The sequence below is a fragment of the Centroberyx gerrardi genome, chromosome 17 (assembly GCF_048128805.1).
Source record: "Centroberyx gerrardi isolate f3 chromosome 17, fCenGer3.hap1.cur.20231027, whole genome shotgun sequence".
In the NCBI taxonomy this organism is placed as follows: Eukaryota; Metazoa; Chordata; class Actinopteri; order Beryciformes; family Berycidae; genus Centroberyx; species Centroberyx gerrardi.
Genome location: NC_136013.1, coordinates 12026905 through 12045001, shown reverse-complemented (window position 1 = coordinate 12045001; position 18097 = coordinate 12026905). Strand labels below are relative to the sequence as shown.

At 41.2% G+C, this 18097-nt stretch overlaps 3 protein-coding genes across 5 annotated transcripts; 2 read left to right on the top strand and 1 right to left on the bottom strand.

The window, feature by feature from the left end:
• The first annotated feature begins 218 nt into the window (after positions 1 to 218).
• Positions 219 to 4999, top strand: LOC139909649 (tryptophan--tRNA ligase, cytoplasmic-like). 3 transcript variants are annotated; one of them, XM_071896837.2, is made up of 11 exons: positions 219 to 281; positions 665 to 788; positions 941 to 1157; positions 1356 to 1464; positions 2021 to 2140; positions 2291 to 2473; positions 3178 to 3278; positions 3553 to 3665; positions 3834 to 4007; positions 4110 to 4250; positions 4446 to 4999. In XM_071896837.2, the coding sequence occupies exons 2-11, from the start codon at positions 675 to 677 to the stop codon at positions 4602 to 4604; spliced, it is 1431 nt and encodes a 476-aa protein (XP_071752938.1). In that variant the 5' UTR covers positions 219 to 281; positions 665 to 674; the 3' UTR covers positions 4605 to 4999. The 3 variants fall into 3 exon arrangements, with proteins under 3 accessions (XP_071752938.1, XP_071752940.1, XP_071752939.1); XM_071896839.2 differs by having other exon boundaries at positions 257 to 276; XM_071896838.2 differs by lacking the exon at positions 219 to 281 and adding an exon at positions 334 to 446.
• A 736-nt stretch (positions 5000 to 5735) lies between these two features.
• Positions 5736 to 11799, top strand: LOC139909668 (tryptophan--tRNA ligase, cytoplasmic-like). The gene is made up of 10 exons (XM_071896860.2): positions 5736 to 5949; positions 6893 to 7067; positions 7200 to 7308; positions 7745 to 7864; positions 8083 to 8265; positions 8791 to 8891; positions 9137 to 9249; positions 10053 to 10226; positions 10396 to 10536; positions 11274 to 11799. The coding sequence occupies exons 1-10, from the start codon at positions 5866 to 5868 to the stop codon at positions 11430 to 11432; spliced, it is 1359 nt and encodes a 452-aa protein (XP_071752961.2). The 5' UTR covers positions 5736 to 5865; the 3' UTR covers positions 11433 to 11799.
• A 123-nt stretch (positions 11800 to 11922) lies between these two features.
• Positions 11923 to 16191, bottom strand: slc25a47b (solute carrier family 25 member 47b). The gene is made up of 6 exons (XM_071896865.2): positions 15913 to 16191; positions 15647 to 15690; positions 15469 to 15540; positions 15071 to 15250; positions 14178 to 14445; positions 11923 to 13477 (listed from the first exon to the last, which is right to left on the bottom strand). Exons 1-6 carry the CDS (start codon positions 15947 to 15949, stop codon positions 13200 to 13202), a joined length of 879 nt encoding a protein of 292 aa, XP_071752966.1. The 5' UTR covers positions 15950 to 16191; the 3' UTR covers positions 11923 to 13199.
• Between the last annotated feature and the right edge of the window lie 1906 nt (positions 16192 to 18097).

The following is an 18097-nucleotide window of genomic DNA, read 5'->3' as shown; positions in this document are numbered from 1 at the left end:
AAATTATGTTCCGCTCCTCGAACAAATATCGTATTAGATGTATTTACATCAAACTTAGTGGGTTTCATATGGCATTATCCTGATAAAAATACAGAAAAAACGTAGTATTAAAAGCTGTCTAGCATAGTTATCAAGATGGCATATTTGTATTAGTGAATCCATAGCGGAACTGTTGACCAAGCTTGTTTGCCTGGGAAGAATTTGATCCAAACAGCAGCACCCCACTCAGGCTGATGCAAGTTGAATGAGTGAGCTGTCAGCTGTGTGAAGAATATTGTACGGTATGCTGGCTAGCCACTAAATCTACATATCAGCTATTCCATTTAGTTATGGAAAATTCAATAATTCAGTAACTGTTTCATATGAAATCCACTGGCATGGCGTAAATCAGGATAGTAATGTAATATCAGACGCTTACTTACTAGCTATAGCTAGCTACGGCTATGGTATGTTCACATATGGGAGTCTTCTCAAGAAACCTAACTGAACAGTAGATGGGGTTGATGTGTATGCTTTAATGCTAAAGCAGTTAGGGCCTCAATAATACTATTAAACCCATTCTAGTTACTATTTTCGTAACATTAGGTTATTTTTCATTTTTCAGATGTGTAGTCACTCTCAAATCCTTTGCTTGTCTCCCTCTTCTTCACTTTGTCTTGGTCAGTGTGAGGAAGATGACAGACTGTCAGGGAGACGGGTCAGGAGCCGCGAGTCCAGTGGAGCTGTATGAGAAACTGACGGCACAGGGAGACCAAGTCAGAGCCTTGAAAACAGCTAAGGCTGATAAAGTAAGCACCTGTGATCATATGGTAAAACTAGTGCATTGAGTATATGAGTTTGTTGTTAAAATATAATGAGATCCGTCCTTACAATGCCATTAAATGTTCTTGCGATTTAGTTGCCAGTCTATCTTATCTGACAGCAGTGTTTTGATTCCCAGGCAGACATCGATGCTGCTGTCCAGTTGCTGCTAAAGTTGAAAGTGGACTACAAACAGATGACAGGTCAGGATTACAAAGCAGGATGTCCGCCCTCAGAAAACTCTGTTGTCAGTGACAACGGGCCGGCAGCAGACGGTGCTGATGACGAAGACACAGTTGACCCATGGAACGTTTCCACTACTAATGCCAAGGGAGTTGACTATGACAAACTCATAGGTAAGAGACAAATGAACTTCAAGTGTGGATTGCACTTGAAGAGTTCTAGTTCTATGGAAAAAAATGTTTTTGTCTCAACTGCAACCTTAATGCAAATGCTGCAGTATTAAGCATGAATAAAGCACTGTTTGGCATGTAAAGGCAACATATCATTTATATAACAGTTGATTAAGACACATGTACCATGTCTTTCCCCAGTGAGGTTTGGCAGCAGTAAAATTGACAAGGAGCTGGTGGACAGAGTAGAGAAAGTCTCGGGACAGAAACCTCACCGCTTCCTACGAAGAGGAATCTTCTTCTCCCACAGGTCAGCAACTGAGGAAATGATAGAGGAAATGAGAAAAAATGAGAAAAAAAAAAAAAAAAAACTCAGATTCTACAAATGCTACTTATTCCTATTAAAAGCTGATGAAGACTGCGATACACAGTTGGTTTCACTACTGTTGACAAAATGCAATTATTGGAAGTCGCTTTGGACAAAAGCGTCTGTTAAATCATGTAATGATGGCACATATTTCACCAGTCTGACCTCTTCATGACTAATTCTTCTTATCAATGGGTGTTACCCCAGTAGTTGTGTGACACATTGTTTACATAGCCATTAGTGATATTGAAAGTGAAATTTGGCAGGCAGTGGGTTATGATCATAAAAATATCCACAGTGAAACTTTGTCTTAGATTTCATCATTTGAATTTCCTTATTCAGTTGAAAGGACGTGATATGTTTTTCTTGAAATGAAGACTGCTTTATTTAAGTACAGTTTTAGAGTGCGTGTGTGATGAAACTTCATATTATATTCTGTGCATTTATGTGAAATGGACATCTCTATATGTTACTTTCTTCTTGTTGCTGTGTCTGGCAGAGATATGCATCAGGTGCTGGATGCGTATGAGAAGCACAAGTCCTTCTACCTTTACACTGGCAGAGGGCCGTCCTCAGAGGCCATGCACGTTGGACACCTCATCCCCTTCATCTTCACAAAGTGAGCCTCCTCTCTTAAATTTATGAATATAACCAAGATGTTTAACTAAAGGCAGGTTTAGCTCCCATTCTGATCCCCATCCTTGACCTATATAGTTGATACTACAGTGTTAGTTGTGAGTTGTAACTGGAACCCACTTCCTTGTCCCAGGTGGCTGCAGGATGTGTTTGACATCCCGCTGGTGATCCAGTTGACAGACGATGAGAAGTACCTGTGGAAGGATTTAACACTAGAGGACTGTCACCGCTTCGCCGTGGAGAACGCCAAGGACATCATCGCCTGCGGCTTTGATGTCAACAAGACCTTCATCTTCTCTGACCTCGACTACATGGGGTAAATCTCTCAATAATGACAGATTCTTAACAACATTCCCATATTGATGCAAGTATGTGGACAGGGGCCACTTTTGACAGGGTTACCCTAAATAAATACTCTCTAAACGCTGACTATTCTTTATCCCCCTCTACTAGGCAGACTTGACTACTTTCATATTACATTGGTGTCCTGCATTGGTGTAATAGTGTAATCCTGAGATACTTTGGATGTCTGACTTTTTACCACAGTGGGGACTGGGTAGGGGTTGGACAGTTGTTTTCAAAGTAGAGCAGTAATTACAAGATCTGAGTTAGTGTCAGTGATTGGTAAGAATATGGAATGATAGTAGGGAGTAGGAAGTGAAGGTAATATTTTAATAGCTGTTGTGGTGTCTTTGTATTTTGCTTCATATGTAAAATGCTTTCAGCAATCCCTTGTCTGTAGTCACTCCTAGTTCACACCATACACTGCTGTAATTCACTCTTAGACCCCATGTTACATCTCCCATCATGCAGGTTTCCATGTTTATTCAACAGTATTTGCCTGTAAATTACAGCCAGGAAGGGCATAGTGTTACGTAATCTGCTGTTTGCTCTGCCCTGCCCAATTTTGCAAGAAAAGCTCCATCATTCTTTATAGCATTAGTCAGTGAAGCATTTCCTATTGTGGTCTTAATTGTTTTGTTTTTGATGTTTTAATTTCTCTGTTTTTCTTCTCCCCAGTTCATCCCCTGAATTCTATAGGAACGTGGTAAAGATCCAGAAGCATGTGACTTTCAACCAGGTCAAAGGCATCTTTGGCTTTACAGACAGTGACTGCATTGGTAAGACAGATGAAAATAAAATTATATCATTCTTTTAGCAATTATTTAATTCCACTCTCAATACTTTGGAAAGAGGAAGGAAATTAAAAGTGCAGTAAAGTGTTGCATGCAGCAAAGTATTTTTCCCTAATCTTTTGCCCACTCTTCCCTTATAAAAATGGTATGTTTGTGGTTTTATTCCATAATTTTCTGATTCTGAGGAACATGACTAGTTTTATGAGCATCTTTGTTAATGGCTGTCAGTAACAGTTTGATTTGTCTCTTACCTATCCAGGAAAGATCAGTTTCCCAGCCATCCAGGCAGCTCCGTCCTTCAGCACCTCTTTCCCTCAGATCTTCAGAGGCAGAAAGGATGTGCCATGTCTCATCCCCTGTGCCATAGACCAGGTCAGGACAACACTACAGTAATGCACAACAACTCCAACAACAATACTGTTGGCCCCCAAATGCAATACTGGTAACCACTCATATACCACTCAAATATTGATTCACATCAATATTTGTAATCAAGTGTACGTTGGCTTGTGTCTGTCTCTGTCCCTCCACCTCTTCCAGGACCCCTACTTCAGGATGACCCGTGACGTAGCTCCCAGAATCGGTTACCCCAAGCCGGCCCTGCTGCACTCCACCTTCTTCCCCGCCCTGCAGGGGGCGCAGACCAAGATGAGCGCCAGCGACCCCAACTCCTCCATCTTCCTCACCGACACACCCAAGCAGATCAAAAACAAGGTGATGTGTGCTGCCAGGAGAAGATTGGTTGTCACATTTATAGTGTTATAACCTATTACTTCCTATGACTAATGACCTGGCCCATGTTACCGTTACTCTCAGGTGAACAAACACGCGTTCTCGGGAGGAAAAGACACAGTGGAAGAGCACAGGACACACGGCGGTAACGCAGATGTAGACGTCTCCTTCATGTACCTGACCTTCTTCCTGGAGGACGACGAACAGCTGGAGAAGATCAGACAGGTGAGGGTGTGGCGACGAGAGAAAGAATATTAGATTTTTTTCAAACAATATTGCTTTTTTACTAATCACACTGTCTTCTCTCTTCATTCTCTTCATTCTCAACCTTTTACTCTGTTCTCCGTTCTGTTGTGTGCTTCCATCCTCCTCTCCATCTTCCCTCCTCCTGCTCACTCCTCCCTCCTCCTCTCTCTACAGGACTACACCAGCGGAGCTCTGCTGACAGGAGAGCTGAAGAAGATGTTGATTGAGACTCTGCAGCCAATGATTGCCGAGCATCAAGAGAAACGCAAACAAGTGACAGAAGAGATGGTCAAAGAGTTCATGACCCCCAGGCCTTTAAAGTTCAACTTCTAGCCATTTGAGCTGTCAAAGTTTATCATGCGGTTAATCTCAATGCAAGTACAAACACGAATCCAGCTTTTTCCATCTAGAATCATTGTCATTTGAATTTGTAATGGAGGGATGGAAGCTCTTCTTCAGAGTACAATTCACATCAGGACTGGAGAAAAATACAAATGTAAATTACTGAAGCCATGATGTGCCCCTCCGTGTCAAACTCAGCATGGCATTGCACACACCTTCATGCTACTTGTCGCCAGGAAGATTTCTTAACTTACGTGTCAAGCTGCACTTAATGTACCTTTGTTTCCATGCGGTGTTGGTCTTTGCAGGGCTGCTGCCATGTTTACTCCTCAGCCTGAGATCGATCCAGGATTAAATGAAGATTAAATGAGAGGAAAAATGTTTAATGCAGAATCTGCTTAATGACTAATGACACAGCCACACATCTACTTCACAAAACATGGGTTAAGAAGGGAGTAATAGCTTTCAGATGAATAAAACAATAACTATCACCTTGTGATTGCACAACTTTTTTATTCAATAATTAAAGCATATAATAACACATATTTTTGTTTTACTCTGAGCACTGCAGAAATGTCCCTGCTTGTTAAAGTTTATGGTAACACATTCGCACCACATTTGTAATTCAACTCATTAGGTAGCGTTTTTTCCTAAAATGCCACCAAATGACAGGATTATCATTGAAGACAATTCTGTAAATGAGGCACAATTTGAGCACCAGGGATTCTCAAAGGTGACTGCATATGGTATTAAGTGGGGTGTAGATATCTTTTCTTTATGACTGGGAGCACACAAGGCAGTGTAAAGGAAACTGTGCTTCAGAAGTAATCATGTTTGAATCCAATAACAAAAAAGATCAATAAGGTGGGATATATTATTGAAACGCCTATAGAAATTTGAGTTTCACCCCATGCCGCCCTAACTTTGGCTCATCAGATGCATTCTCTAAGTAGTCGATCTAAATACTAAGAACCCTGTAGATTTGATTTACAGTCATAAAAGGACACTACACATTTCACAAGCTATGATAGGAGTAAATATTATTTAAAAGTAAAATCAACAATGGCAACAATGAGGGGCAGGAACTGATGGGCTTCCTCATAAATTGGCAAACATGTTTCATTTTGGTCATAAGGCAACTGAACTTCTCCTGACACAGATCTGCATAGCAGTCTATTGGTTACTGAGGGAAAGAGGGCATTGCATCATCATCTGATAAAAGCTCAGACTGTTAAGTGGACGAGACAGAGGCATGATGAGTGTGATGGAGCTTTACCAGAAACTGGAAACTCAAGCCGTCCAAGTCAAAGCTCTGGAAACGGCAAAGGCTGATAAAGTAAGTACTTCTGGAGTCAATGTTATAAATTGCGTAGACTTAAAAAAAAAAAAAAGAAAGCCGGGTACAGCAAACAAAAAGTTGAAGTAACGGCTCTGGTATGTGCTATTTCACTTTCGACATTACTGCAGGTCCCAAAGCGAAAAGTGACGCACATTTCTATACGGACTCCTAGGTACTCATAGTTGATAGTTTAGTCAAGTGACTTCATCGTTCTGTATGATATTTATTGGTATCATCACATGTACATATATTCTTCTAATATTTATTATGGTCACTGGGTTTTTATTGTATTTTTTTCCGTAAAGGAAGTCTGGCTTTTAGCGCAGCCTGCCTCCTCCTTATGATGCAAGTGTTGACTGATCTGGCTCAGACTCTTCTTCATAGACAGATTGTGCTGTTCAGGTTCAGAGTTACACGTATTGTCAGGACCGATTCCAATACTTGTGCGGCCCTTTGTCAATTTAATGTGCTACTTGCCAAAACTTGAAAACAAAACCAAAAATACTTTGAGACCTTTTCTGATGAAACTGTCGAATGGTTTACCTCAGCTTTCAATACATCTTCATCAAGAACAGCAATATAGATTAATAATACATTAAAAGTAACTGAAAAAGAAATAACTTTTACATTTTCCACAAAAGAAAAAGGTAAAGTGACGTGCAATTAAGCTGATAAATATGACTAATTTCCCCTTTTGCCATGACAAAAAAAAATCCCGGTATGGGAAATCCGGTATTTCTCAATTTGCATTAATGAATGACAAAAAAAGATATATTCCAAAAAATATATATGAAACTACAAAGGTTTCGTTCTGACTGGAGGACAGGAAGTTTGCAACCTGTTCAGCCATTCCTACAGAACGGCCTCACCACTTGAAATGTGATGCAATCCTCCTGATACTTTTATCTCTTTCATCTAACAGCAGTGTCTTCCTTTGCAGACGGAAATCGATGCTGCTGTACAGTTGCTACAAAAGCTGAAGGTGGACTACAAACAGGTGACAGGTGAGGACTACAAAGCAGGCTGTCCGCCCGGCGCTGATGACGAAGACACAGTTGACCCATGGAACGTTTCCACCAGCAACGCCAAGGGAGTCGACTATGAAAAACTCATCGGTAAGAGACAAACTTTTAATGAGAAGCATTTTTTATTCATCACCAAACATGAAAGATATTTCCTCAGTATGAAGCAGGAATGAAACAGCATTTTAAAATAAAACTGCAAGTCATATGTGTGTGTCTCCCCAGTGAGGTTTGGCAGCAGTAAAATTGACAAGGAGCTGGTGGACAGAGTGGAGAAAGTCTCGGGACAGAAACCTCACCGCTTCCTACGAAGAGGGATCTTCTTCTCCCACAGGTCAGCAGCTGAGGAAATGATAGCACATATTTCATCAGTCTGACCCCTTCATGACTTCTTCTTCTTATGAATGGGTGTTGCTCCTCAGTGAGGCTGACCTATGGCTCAGCAGCTGAGGAAATGATGAGTAAAAATTTCATCCCTCATGATTCTCATGAAAGTGGGTGTCATTAGGTTTTTTTCCTTGAAATGAAAAGCAACATTCAGTGCTGCTGGAATTAACAGTGTTGTAAAGTGTGTGTGTGTGTGTGTGTGTGTGTGTGTGTGTGTGTGTGTGTGTGTGTGTGTGTGTACCCATCAGAGCAAATGATTGAGAAAGAGTGAGAGTGTTAGTATGAGTAATGATAAGTAGATCTTCCCTATAACACTTTTATGGGAAATTGCATCCCCCTCTCTCTCCCTCTCTCTCTCTCTCTGTTCTTGTTGCTGTCTGCAGAGATGTGCATCAGGTGCTGGATGCATATGAGAAGGACAAGTGTTTCTACCTTTACACTGGCAGAGGGCCGTCCTCAGAGGCCATGCACGTTGGACACCTCATCCCCTTCATCTTCACCAAGTGAGCCTCCTCTCTGAAGTTTATGAGTATTACAGACATGGATAAATAAAAGCCAAATTGATCTTTTGTCAGTCAGATGTTGTAGTGAAACATAAATAAGCTTGAAAACGGAATGTAAAATACAGAAAGAAAATGGATGTAGAATTCAAAGTTGCAACAAGATAGCATGGCGCTGAGAGTGTTTGTGTATGCTTCATAATGGTTGTGCCTTGTCCCAGGTGGCTGCAGGATGTGTTTGACATCCCCCTGGTGATCCAGATGACGGACGATGAGAAGTACCTGTGGAAGGACCTGACACTAGAGGAGTGCCACCACTACGCTGCGGAGAACGCCAAGGACATCATCGCCTGCGGCTTCGACGTCAACAAGACCTTCATCTTCTCTGACCTCGACTACATGGGGTAAAACACTCATCCTCAGTTTGACCACTGATTCAAACTCATACAGAGCTATTGACTAATAGCTGTGTGACACTACTATTATACTATATAGCTTGATTAGATTGATGGTGATGGTGCTATACATTGATAATAGCCCACTACTTAAATACATGGGTGACCCGGACTGCATCTTGAGTGGGATTCCACCAGTTTGGGAGAGAGAACACAGGGTTCTTCTATACTTTGCTGGCTTTTCTTTCTTCATTTATTAATCTTTGGCCGTGCACCTAAGGAGGATTTTTTGATCGAGTTGTGCTCGCACTTGGCGGAATTTGGACCTTCTATACTTTTTCCATAGACTTTTCTCTTATATGTCAGTTCACTCATTCCCCACTAAGCGGTGATGTAGTACCATCCTTTCTGTGTAGTAACATAGTACCTCTCTGTGTGGTTGTCACTTATATCCCATATTAAGGTAATTTCTGTTTAATTGTGAATAATTGATTTTTGTTGAACTTATTTTCTTATGTTTTCTTTTCTCCCCAGTTCATCCCGGGATTTCTACAGCAATGTGGTAAAGATCCAGAAGCATGTGACTTTCAACCAAGTCAAAGGCATCTTTGGCTTTTCAGACAGTGACAGCATTGGTAAGACAGATAGCCAAATACTTAAGGGGTTTATCATTCATTCGTAATTAATTCCTTTTCGCCCTTAGTGTAAAGAACAAAAGCGCTGGAGAAACAGTTAATAGGCAGCAAAATACTTGGCTGATATTTGGTTTGGTCGTGTTTGTCTTGCATTCTCCATAACATTCTTAGGAACATGACAGCAGTTTGTGGGCGTCTTTTCAAATGGATGTCAGTAACAGCTGTTCTCTCTCCTCCTTCTCCAGGAAAGATCAGCTTCCCAGCCATCCAGGCAGCTCCGTCCTTCAGTAACTCTTTCCCTCAGATCTTCAGAGGCAGAACAGACGTCCCCTGTCTCATCCCCTGCGCCATAGACCAGGTCAGGACAACACCGCCATGTTACTATCTAATGATTAACATTCATCCGTATTCACTGCACTCTAGACTCAAATTACTCTGTACCACCACATGGAACAGTTCAGAATTCAAGGTTTTTGTACTCAAAGGGTTTCCACATGCAATAGACAATGCAGAAGTAATTGTTTTAGTTTCAAAGAGGAAGAGAGTACAAACTGGTCAAGCCACCGGCAGTGTCTAATATTTTAAGGTACTGCAGCCTTTATATAGTTTCACCCATACACATGAGAATTCATAGTTTAACAGATTCAGTCAATCAGTTCAGATTAATCTTGACACTAATCGTTTCCTACCTTCTATAATGGAAAAACAGTTCAAAAGAAAAATATTTTAAAAAGAATCACACCACTCTGAAGAAATGGAAATCAGAAATCTGAAATGAGAAATCTGTATATTTTCTAGATCATCCACAAACGTTTTCTTTTTTTGTGAAATTTAACTGAAAGTAGTTTGGGAGTAGCCAAAGCTATTGGATGGCTTGAACACGGAAAAACTCTTTTCCTCCTTGCAATTAATTATTTTTGCATAGTCTACAACTTCGGACATCCTTTTGAGTGTGCAAACCTTAAATGTCACCATTATCTCATTAAACTCACAGTATATAGAAATCAGTTTTTGAGTGCCAGTCCCACTCCGGATTTTATATGAAGGATTTTAGCGTATCCATGGCAATGTCAGATACTCTTATATTGATAAGGTAATCCAAGTACAATGAAAATGATGAAAACAGACTCTGACTTGTCTCTGTCCCGCCACCTCTCCCAGGACCCCTACTTCAGGATGACCCGTGACGTAGCTCCCAGAATCGGTTACCCCAAGCCGGCCCTGCTGCACTCCACCTTCTTCCCCGCCCTGCAGGGGGCGCAGACCAAGATGAGCGCCAGCGACCCCAACTCCTCCATCTTCCTCACCGACACACCCAAGCAGATCAAAGACAAGGTGAAACATGCTTAGAAAAGGACGAAAACACGCACATCCCAATCCTCGACAATAGGTGCCGAACAGACTGCAAAACCTGGAGAATGAAAGAGTGGATGTACAGTTATCTGCTCCCAAGTTGTGTAAACTATTTCTAATGATGGCCTGCCCGTTTTGTCATTGCACCCAGGTGAACTGTCATGCATTCTCCGGAGGGAAGGACACAGTGGAAGAGCACAGGAAGCACGGCGGTAACCCGGACATTGACGTCTCCTTCATGTACCTGACCTTCTTCCTGGAGGACGACGAACAGCTGGAGAAGATCAGACAGGTGGGAGAGAGGCGCAGTGTGAGACAGGAGGGAAGTTAGAGGAGGGGAGGAGGAGACGAGAGGGAAAATGGGAGTGAAATGGGATGAAAATAGAAACTGCCTCGAATGATGGATAAGTGGAGAGGGAGAATGATGGGATGAGATGAGACAGAGAACTGGATAGTTGAGAAGGCCTGGATACCAGGACAGGACAGGAATGACTCTTGACTATGTGTCGGGGTTCAGGAAAGAGGGTAAACATACAATAGATTGAACATACAAACACATCCTATTTAATTCTGCTGTGTGGTAGAAAGTGTTGGGCCAGGCTTAGTCGCAACAAAGTGTGTGCTTTCATTACCTGTGAATGGACTACAAGAACCAAAACAAGAAACTTACAAAACATTAACCACAACACTGCAAACATACAGAATGACTCAGGCACAGATAAAGAATAACTGACCCAGATTTTTGGTAACACGGTGAAGTTAAAGATTATAGAATTTCCTCTCTTTGTGCTGTGAATCTTTGAAGAGGAACAATATTACTGCCACGTCAAATTTCTTAAACATGTGATACCACGCAGAATCTTTGAAGCATTATCGTTTCTGTAGAAATCTCTGCCATCCACGTGATATTTTGTTTATTCTTTTTTCTGGTTCTCTACTCCACTCTACATTCTCTCCCTTTCTGTCTGTCTTTCCCACTATTCTGCTGTCTCACCCTCCTCTCCATCTTCCCTCCTCCTCTCTCTACAGGACTACACCAGTGGAGCTCTGCTGACAGGAGAGCTGAAGAAGATTTTGATTGAGACTCTGCAGCCAATGATTGCCGAGCATCAAGAGAAACGCAAACAAGTCACAGATGAGATGGTGAAACAGTTCATGACCCCCAGGCCTTTAAAGGTCAACTTCTAGCCTGCTTCAACATTTGAGCTGTCAAAGTTTATCATGCGGTTAGCCTGAATGTAAGTACGATTGTGAGTCAGGCTTTTTCCATATAAAACTGTTATCATTTGGATTCAATAAATATAGATTACAATACGATTTACTTGAGATTTGGTAAAACATCAGATGCATTTTCTTCAAACCATGGTGTGCAATTTATTGTTAGGCTAAGCATGGTACGTTAAGTTGTGTGTGCTTATATTTTTGTTAAATAAATAAAACGGTGTATGTGTGGGGCCATTTTCTAGATACTGATTAAATCTATTCCTGTGCGGAAAGTGAGAAGTCTTATTCAATTTTAACAAAACTGCACTTGAATAAAAACAAACAACTCTTACCTTGTGATTGCACACATTTTATTCAATAATTAAACCACTAATTCTTTTAATTTACTCTCAACGCTACAGAAATGCCTGTGCAAGTTATAACTTAATATTATATTCCATTCATATTCATACATTCACACAGCAAAGGTGCTAATTTCTACTAAAATATCACACAAAATGACAAATGACAGGATTGTTATTCAAAATCGATGAGAAAATTATTGCAAAGTCCTCATGAAATGGTTTGATCATTTGATAATGAAGACAGACAGTGGCCTCATATTCCATTAAACGGGAGATAATATAATGCAGCCGAGTCTCAGGCTGAGATATCTGATTCAGATGCATTTCAGTGTAAGATGTTGAAAATTGAATTGTAAGGCGGTAATAAAGATAAATAAAAAAAAGATGTTATTTCATAGAGGTAGGTTGCAAAAATAATACTGAGTTCAGTAACACAAAATGATGTCCAGTTTCAAGTGCAGATGGCCCCAAGAGAAGAGAAAACAGTAGTTCTATCTGCTGCCTGACACAAAAAGTGAGTAATGTTAACAATTTTACAAAACAATACAGAACCCTGAGAGGGAAATGTCTTGCAAAGGCATTTTTGGACAATAATGACAAATAGGCTGTTTCTAAAACAATGGAATATAGTTTCACTGCAAAAAAGAAAATTAAAAGACATCACCACTGAAAGAATTTGTTATACTCCATGATTAATACATTGTTAATCCAACCTTTCCACTGACTTACAGCATGTTTTACAGAGAACATGTGCTAATCCTGGTCCATTAATGACTTCCCAGTACTGTTCTTATGTAATGAGAGGAATGTGACGTTATTAGAGAAGAAAGTCTCCCTACAACACTTCTGAACAGATATACTGTAGTACTTTGTGTATTCCGTTAAGGACTCATTTGTTTGGGAGCTCAAAATTAAAATATATTCACATTTCAAGTAAAGTAAGTATTCACATTATTTTAAATACTTTAGAGTTATCTGAAACACATAGCAGCATCAGAAAAAAAAAATCAGTTTCACACACCGGTCCATAGAGACCGAGAACAGTCTTGAAAAAAACTGCGTCAGAAAATATTCTATATTAGAATAAAATTTACTTCCTTAGAAAACTTCATTTTACACACACACATACTGTATATTAAAATTTTTAAATGAGCACCGCCTCTCAGGACAATACTTTGGGAACTTTCTAAAGCATGCCTCTGCGGATTTTACGTAATTTCGGGCTTTGTTTGAATTTTCTCAAACCGTATCCATCCTTTCATGAGAGATTTCCCTCCAGTGAAGGTGGAAAGTGAGATGAACCTAGAGCACATCCAAACAAAAATGATCCACTCGCAGTATAGAGATGCAGCATAAGTGGGGAAAAAAATCTGTACCGTAAGTGAAGTTAAGTTGAGGGTTTTAGGAGGCGAATCACTACTTCGTACATGGTGAACACCGCCATGTTGACGGGGAAGGCACGGATGCAGTTGAGAGTCAGTCCCTTGAAGAGGACAGCGGGCCCCTCCGAGCGCACGCTGTCTGTGATGCAGTGAAAAAAGCCTCGGTATCTCCGCTCACCCATCCAGTCCATCTGCAGACGAGCTTTGATCAGGTCCATGGGCGTTCCGATACACCAGCCGCACATCCCCGACAGGCCTCCTGCCAGTAACACCACTTTCCATTCTGTATGGAGAGGACATTATTTTTAATATGTAGGATTCAACATGTATTTCATATGAAACGGAAAATTCCACCCTCAAATACTTACACTGTTATATATCATCTATCTGTGATGTTCAATGCATTCCAGGAGTTATTTTGTGATGAAATTGTTGTGATTCCCCTTAACTTGCCTTGTCAAGTTCTACTTCTGTTAGTGATTTCCTACATTTCCCAGAATGCCTTTCACACAACCCATGTAGGTGGAGAACGCAATATCGATAGTTATTGGAGAGGGAGTTTCTCTGGTCGAGAAAAAGTGAGATTCACGCCCCTTATGCAAAACGCATACTTATGAACATATGTCTTGTGGCTGCATTGCATTCTGGTCTACTGAGGCTACTGTCTGTGGAGAAATTGGCATCTCTGCCTCTTCTAGTATGGATTTCTCGCTGTATGGTTGCTGAACGTCGGTGCAAAATGGTGAAGCCCTTGCTCTATGATTCTGAGGGGCTGACAACAAAACCTGATGTTTGCGTGGATGTTTTAGATAGTTGAAAAATGTTCAATTATCCACCCCAATTGTCCATGGAAATAAGAAAAACACACAACAAACAACAACAAAATGGACCCAGGCAAGGAAAGTACATTGCCAATAGCTGTCTTTAACAGTGTTTTACAGTGGATTTTTCCTTCAAATCTCATAAGCTGTATTCGGATTTACCTGGCTGGGTCTGGCCTGGGGTCGACAGCTGTTCACAGATGATATTATAGGTAGTAAAGTAGGTGGCGAAGGAGGGTCCATCTCTCAGTGCCAGGGCCTGGGCTCCCTTGTACAGCCCCAGAACCCCTTCCTCACGGGCGATGGTGAGCAGACAGTGGATGGGGCCATGGTACTTTGGCTTTGGGGCCTCTGCTGACAATCCCTGATAGGGAACCATCTGGCACTGCAGACGCACCTTCACTATGTCAGCTGGGGACATGACTGATACCTGATGAGAAGACGTGGAGGGAGGGAGGGAGAGAGCGAGAGAGATGTTTGAAAATAGAGACTTAATTGACAGTTAAAGATGTTGAGTGACATTTTGGCTGCGAGTTGAAAATTGTAACATTGGTGAGCAAATTAGGGGAAGATTGTAAAACCAAGAACACAGAGGTGAGGTAGAACAAATCTTTTGCCTGTGTAAAGGTGTGAATTAGATCCTCTTGATTTTGGTTGTTTCTACTTGGTGGACAAGCAGCCAACTAAAAACTAGCTTCTGCCATTCAAAGGAGGGAGATGTTACAACTTTAAGTTGTAAAAATGAAAGCGCATGTGCTTTGCATGAGACAAGTTATGCTGCAAAATTGATGTAAACAATGCAACAGCAAAGACAATTATGTAAATAGACTTTGCAGTGGTTTTATGACGTAAGAGATTTATTCAGCTTGTACATTAGACAACATTACACGTCATTTTTTTGTGAAAATTAAAAAAAACAACAAACTGTGCCATTCTCAGGTAAACTCCTTTGAATAACTGCATTGCTCTAATATCAGCTACTACTAAATATAAGTCATCAGGGTGCCAGTGTTTGTGTGACAGTGTTATCCTACTCAGCAGAAGTTAAACTATACCTGTGCAACTCCTCCAGCCAGGCCTGAGAGGAAGATGTCCAGCTTGGCAGGCTTGGCATCAGGACTCCCATGTCGTTGACGGAGGCACTGAAGGACATTCCTGTAGGTCCCAAACACCACAGAGGAGCTGAGGGACACTGTTGTGACCGGCATCGACATGCCCTTGTAGAAGCCATTCACCTAAGGGAAGACAGGGTTAGGCACAGTGGGCTCACAAAGAACAAGATATTAGCGTTGGAGACTAAGGAAGTGTGTGTGTGTTTATGAGGGGGGTATTCAGGGCACACAGAGATAAGCACAATGATGACTATTGACCAATACTGCAGAGACACACAAAGTCCAAACTATGCCGCAAAGGTGAAAAATCAGGTGATGCTGACCATGTGTGAGACACTCACCCCTTCATTCTTGCAGGTAGAGCGGATACAGTGCCAAACTCCCCTGTACTTGCTCTGGGTTTGAATCCTCACCTATAAAGGTTATTGAGGGGAGAAAACGTGGGTGACTGAAATTTCCAGGATCTATGACTCTTCAGGCTGCTCACTGCAGGGACATACTGTACATACTGTACCATACCTTCACTGTGTCCAAAGGGTACCCGACAGCCACACCACAGGCCCCTGCAAACACACGGATCAGATCAGATGAGCTGAGCGTCAGATGAAAAAACAATACTAACCCACAGAGGACAGAGGGCAGAGGGAAGGCTCCCCAAAAAACAGCGACAGTACAGTTGTGAATGATGAATAATACTCTAATATGGCTAGCGGTAAAATGAAAAACTATGATTTTTTTCTATAACTAGCCTCCATTTTTATAACACAAATGTAAAAGTCGTTTACCTCCTACAGAACCAGCAACGAAATCCGCGAATTGCATACTTTTCTCTTCTGATTTGGAGCATGTGTTAGTAATTCATTCAGCCGGCAGGAGGCTGCTAGCCTGACATTAACTAGCGAGCTAGCAAGCCATCCAATGTTGCTGAACAGCTCAAATTCCGACCTCATAAACATTAACCAATACAACCCATGTATTTGCACAGAAAATAACCGTCAATATATCATTTGTTTAGTTAGAAAATATCTACTAAAGGTTATTCCAGAGGTTAAAATAAACGTGAATGACCCACAGCACCGCTGCTCTCCGGCTGTGTTACGTGACAGAAATTCCTCTCTGACGTAATCTGTCAAACATCAAAACGTGCATGAACGTGCCTGCACACGGTGTTGTGTTACGCTATTTTTGGTTCGTGGTGAAACAACAGTCATTGGAGTTAACGTTATCTATCTCAATTTATTGTTGTCCCAAACAATAACCAAAATGTGGAAATTAATGGAAATGCACATTAAAACAAATGTGCGCAAATATACGAGACTACGAGAGGTCTTAGGGATCTTCATACTTTAACATGTCACACGCTCCTCTCTCTCTCTCTCTCTCTCTCTCTCTCTCTCTCTCTCTCTCTCTCTCTCTCTCTCACACACACACACACACACACACACACAGACAGGTCTAAACTCGAAGTGGGCAAGCTATGCATATCAGTATTCAAAAGAAATATGGACTATATGCATGCTTGCATGCATGCATAGTCCATATTAGTCCATAGTCCATTTGTATGAAATAATACAACCATTATGAAAATGAAGTACTCGTTGATATATGCAGAGTACTACAATAAGAGAGACAAGTAAAACCTGAAGAAGCTGGTATGTAAATTAACAGTAATATACATGATGTGCAAATCTGAATATTCACATTAACAAGTCGACAGAAGGCCATACAGAAACTGGCGTGTAGACTAACACTAAAAAAATCGAAACCTTATGAAATATATTTACTTTACAGAAGCCGATAATATATGTACAGAAGGTGCCGTTCAGATATGTACAGTACTAGCTGTTCCCTTTTACAAACGCTCCAGGACAGAGGTACCATACTGAATGTACAGGAAAATGGCAGATTGCAAAAACGTGTTAATTATTTATATGTTCACAGTACCACTCTATTGTCAGGACATGGAACAGGAAAATTGTCATAATGTGCTGACTCATGTGCAATGAAATATACAGAAATGTGTAATGACTTAATATGTGTAGATTAGTTCTAGGAATGCAGAGAGCAATCCAGGATAGTTTGTTTGGAGAGGAAGCATTGTACAGTCTAACGGCTGTCAGTCACTATGTTTTGCCTTGGTAGGATGAGATGGAGGCTGAAGATGATCGGTAGCTGCATCAGCTCACCACAGAGGGGGTGGGAGGTATCTAGGATAGAGTTCAGTTTAGTCCTCATCCTGCAGACTGTCCCGGCTCAGCTCTACAACAGGGCCTGACTTTTCCACACGTTTCCTTATCCTGCCTGCATCCCCAGCCTTGATGTTGCCTCCCCAGCCCACTACCACATAATAGTGCGCTGCTGCTGGCCACCAGTGATTGGTAGACCTTGTTGAGTCGTCTGTTGCATGTTGAAAGACCTGAGCCTCCTCAAGGAGAACAGTCTACTCTTGTACCTCTGTGTTATCAGTCCAGTTCAGTTTGTTGTTGATGTGAACCCAGCCTTGTTTTTAGCTTGGTGACAGTGCATTTCCGACATTATCCAATGGGTTCTGAAAGCGTTTTATCATCCCAAGAGGCTGGAGAATCACATGAAAATCACAAATGCTGGAGTTATGAGGTTTTCACAGACAACACATAATCAAATAAATGTTCATTCCATTGAACTTCACAATAATATTAAGTTTGCTCAAACTCTGTTATTTTCCAAAAATAGTCCCTAATTTGTTTCAGATCTCATTTTGTGAGAGCTTTTAATTAGTATTTGCTGTTTATGATTAATTTAGGCAACAGAATTGCTTATCACACTAACTCAATATCATTATTTCATCATGATGTGATTGTATTGAAAGATGATAAACGATAATATTAAATATTGCCCAGCTCTAGTACAGTCCCCCGGGGCACCCCCATGTGCTCTGCAGCATGTCTGACACACTGAAGACAAACTGCAGCCTGTCAGTTAAATAGATCA

Coding starts and splice junctions, on each gene's coding strand:
- LOC139909649 (XM_071896837.2), top strand. CDS start 675: ATGACAGACTGTCAGGGAGACGGGTCAGGAGCCGCGAGTCCAGTGGAG. Junction 1,158..1,355: donor TGACTATGACAAACTCATAG/GTAAGAGACAAA, acceptor GTCTTTCCCCAG/TGAGGTTTGGCAGCAGTAAA. Junction 2,474..3,177: donor TCTGACCTCGACTACATGGG/GTAAATCTCTCA, acceptor TCTTCTCCCCAG/TTCATCCCCTGAATTCTATA.
- LOC139909668 (XM_071896860.2), top strand. CDS start 5,866: ATGATGAGTGTGATGGAGCTTTACCAGAAACTGGAAACTCAAGCCGTC. Junction 7,309..7,744: donor GGGATCTTCTTCTCCCACAG/GTCAGCAGCTGA, acceptor TGCTGTCTGCAG/AGATGTGCATCAGGTGCTGG. Junction 8,266..8,790: donor TCTGACCTCGACTACATGGG/GTAAAACACTCA, acceptor TTTTCTCCCCAG/TTCATCCCGGGATTTCTACA.
- slc25a47b (XM_071896865.2), bottom strand. CDS start 15,949: ATGCAATTCGCGGATTTCGTTGCTGGTTCTGTAGGAG. Junction 15,691..15,912: donor CGTTGCTGGTTCTGTAGGAG/GTAAACGACTTT, acceptor GTGTGTTTGCAG/GGGCCTGTGGTGTGGCTGTC. Junction 13,478..14,177: donor CCCAGGCCAGACCCAGCCAG/GTAAATCCGAAT, acceptor CTCTCCATACAG/AATGGAAAGTGGTGTTACTG.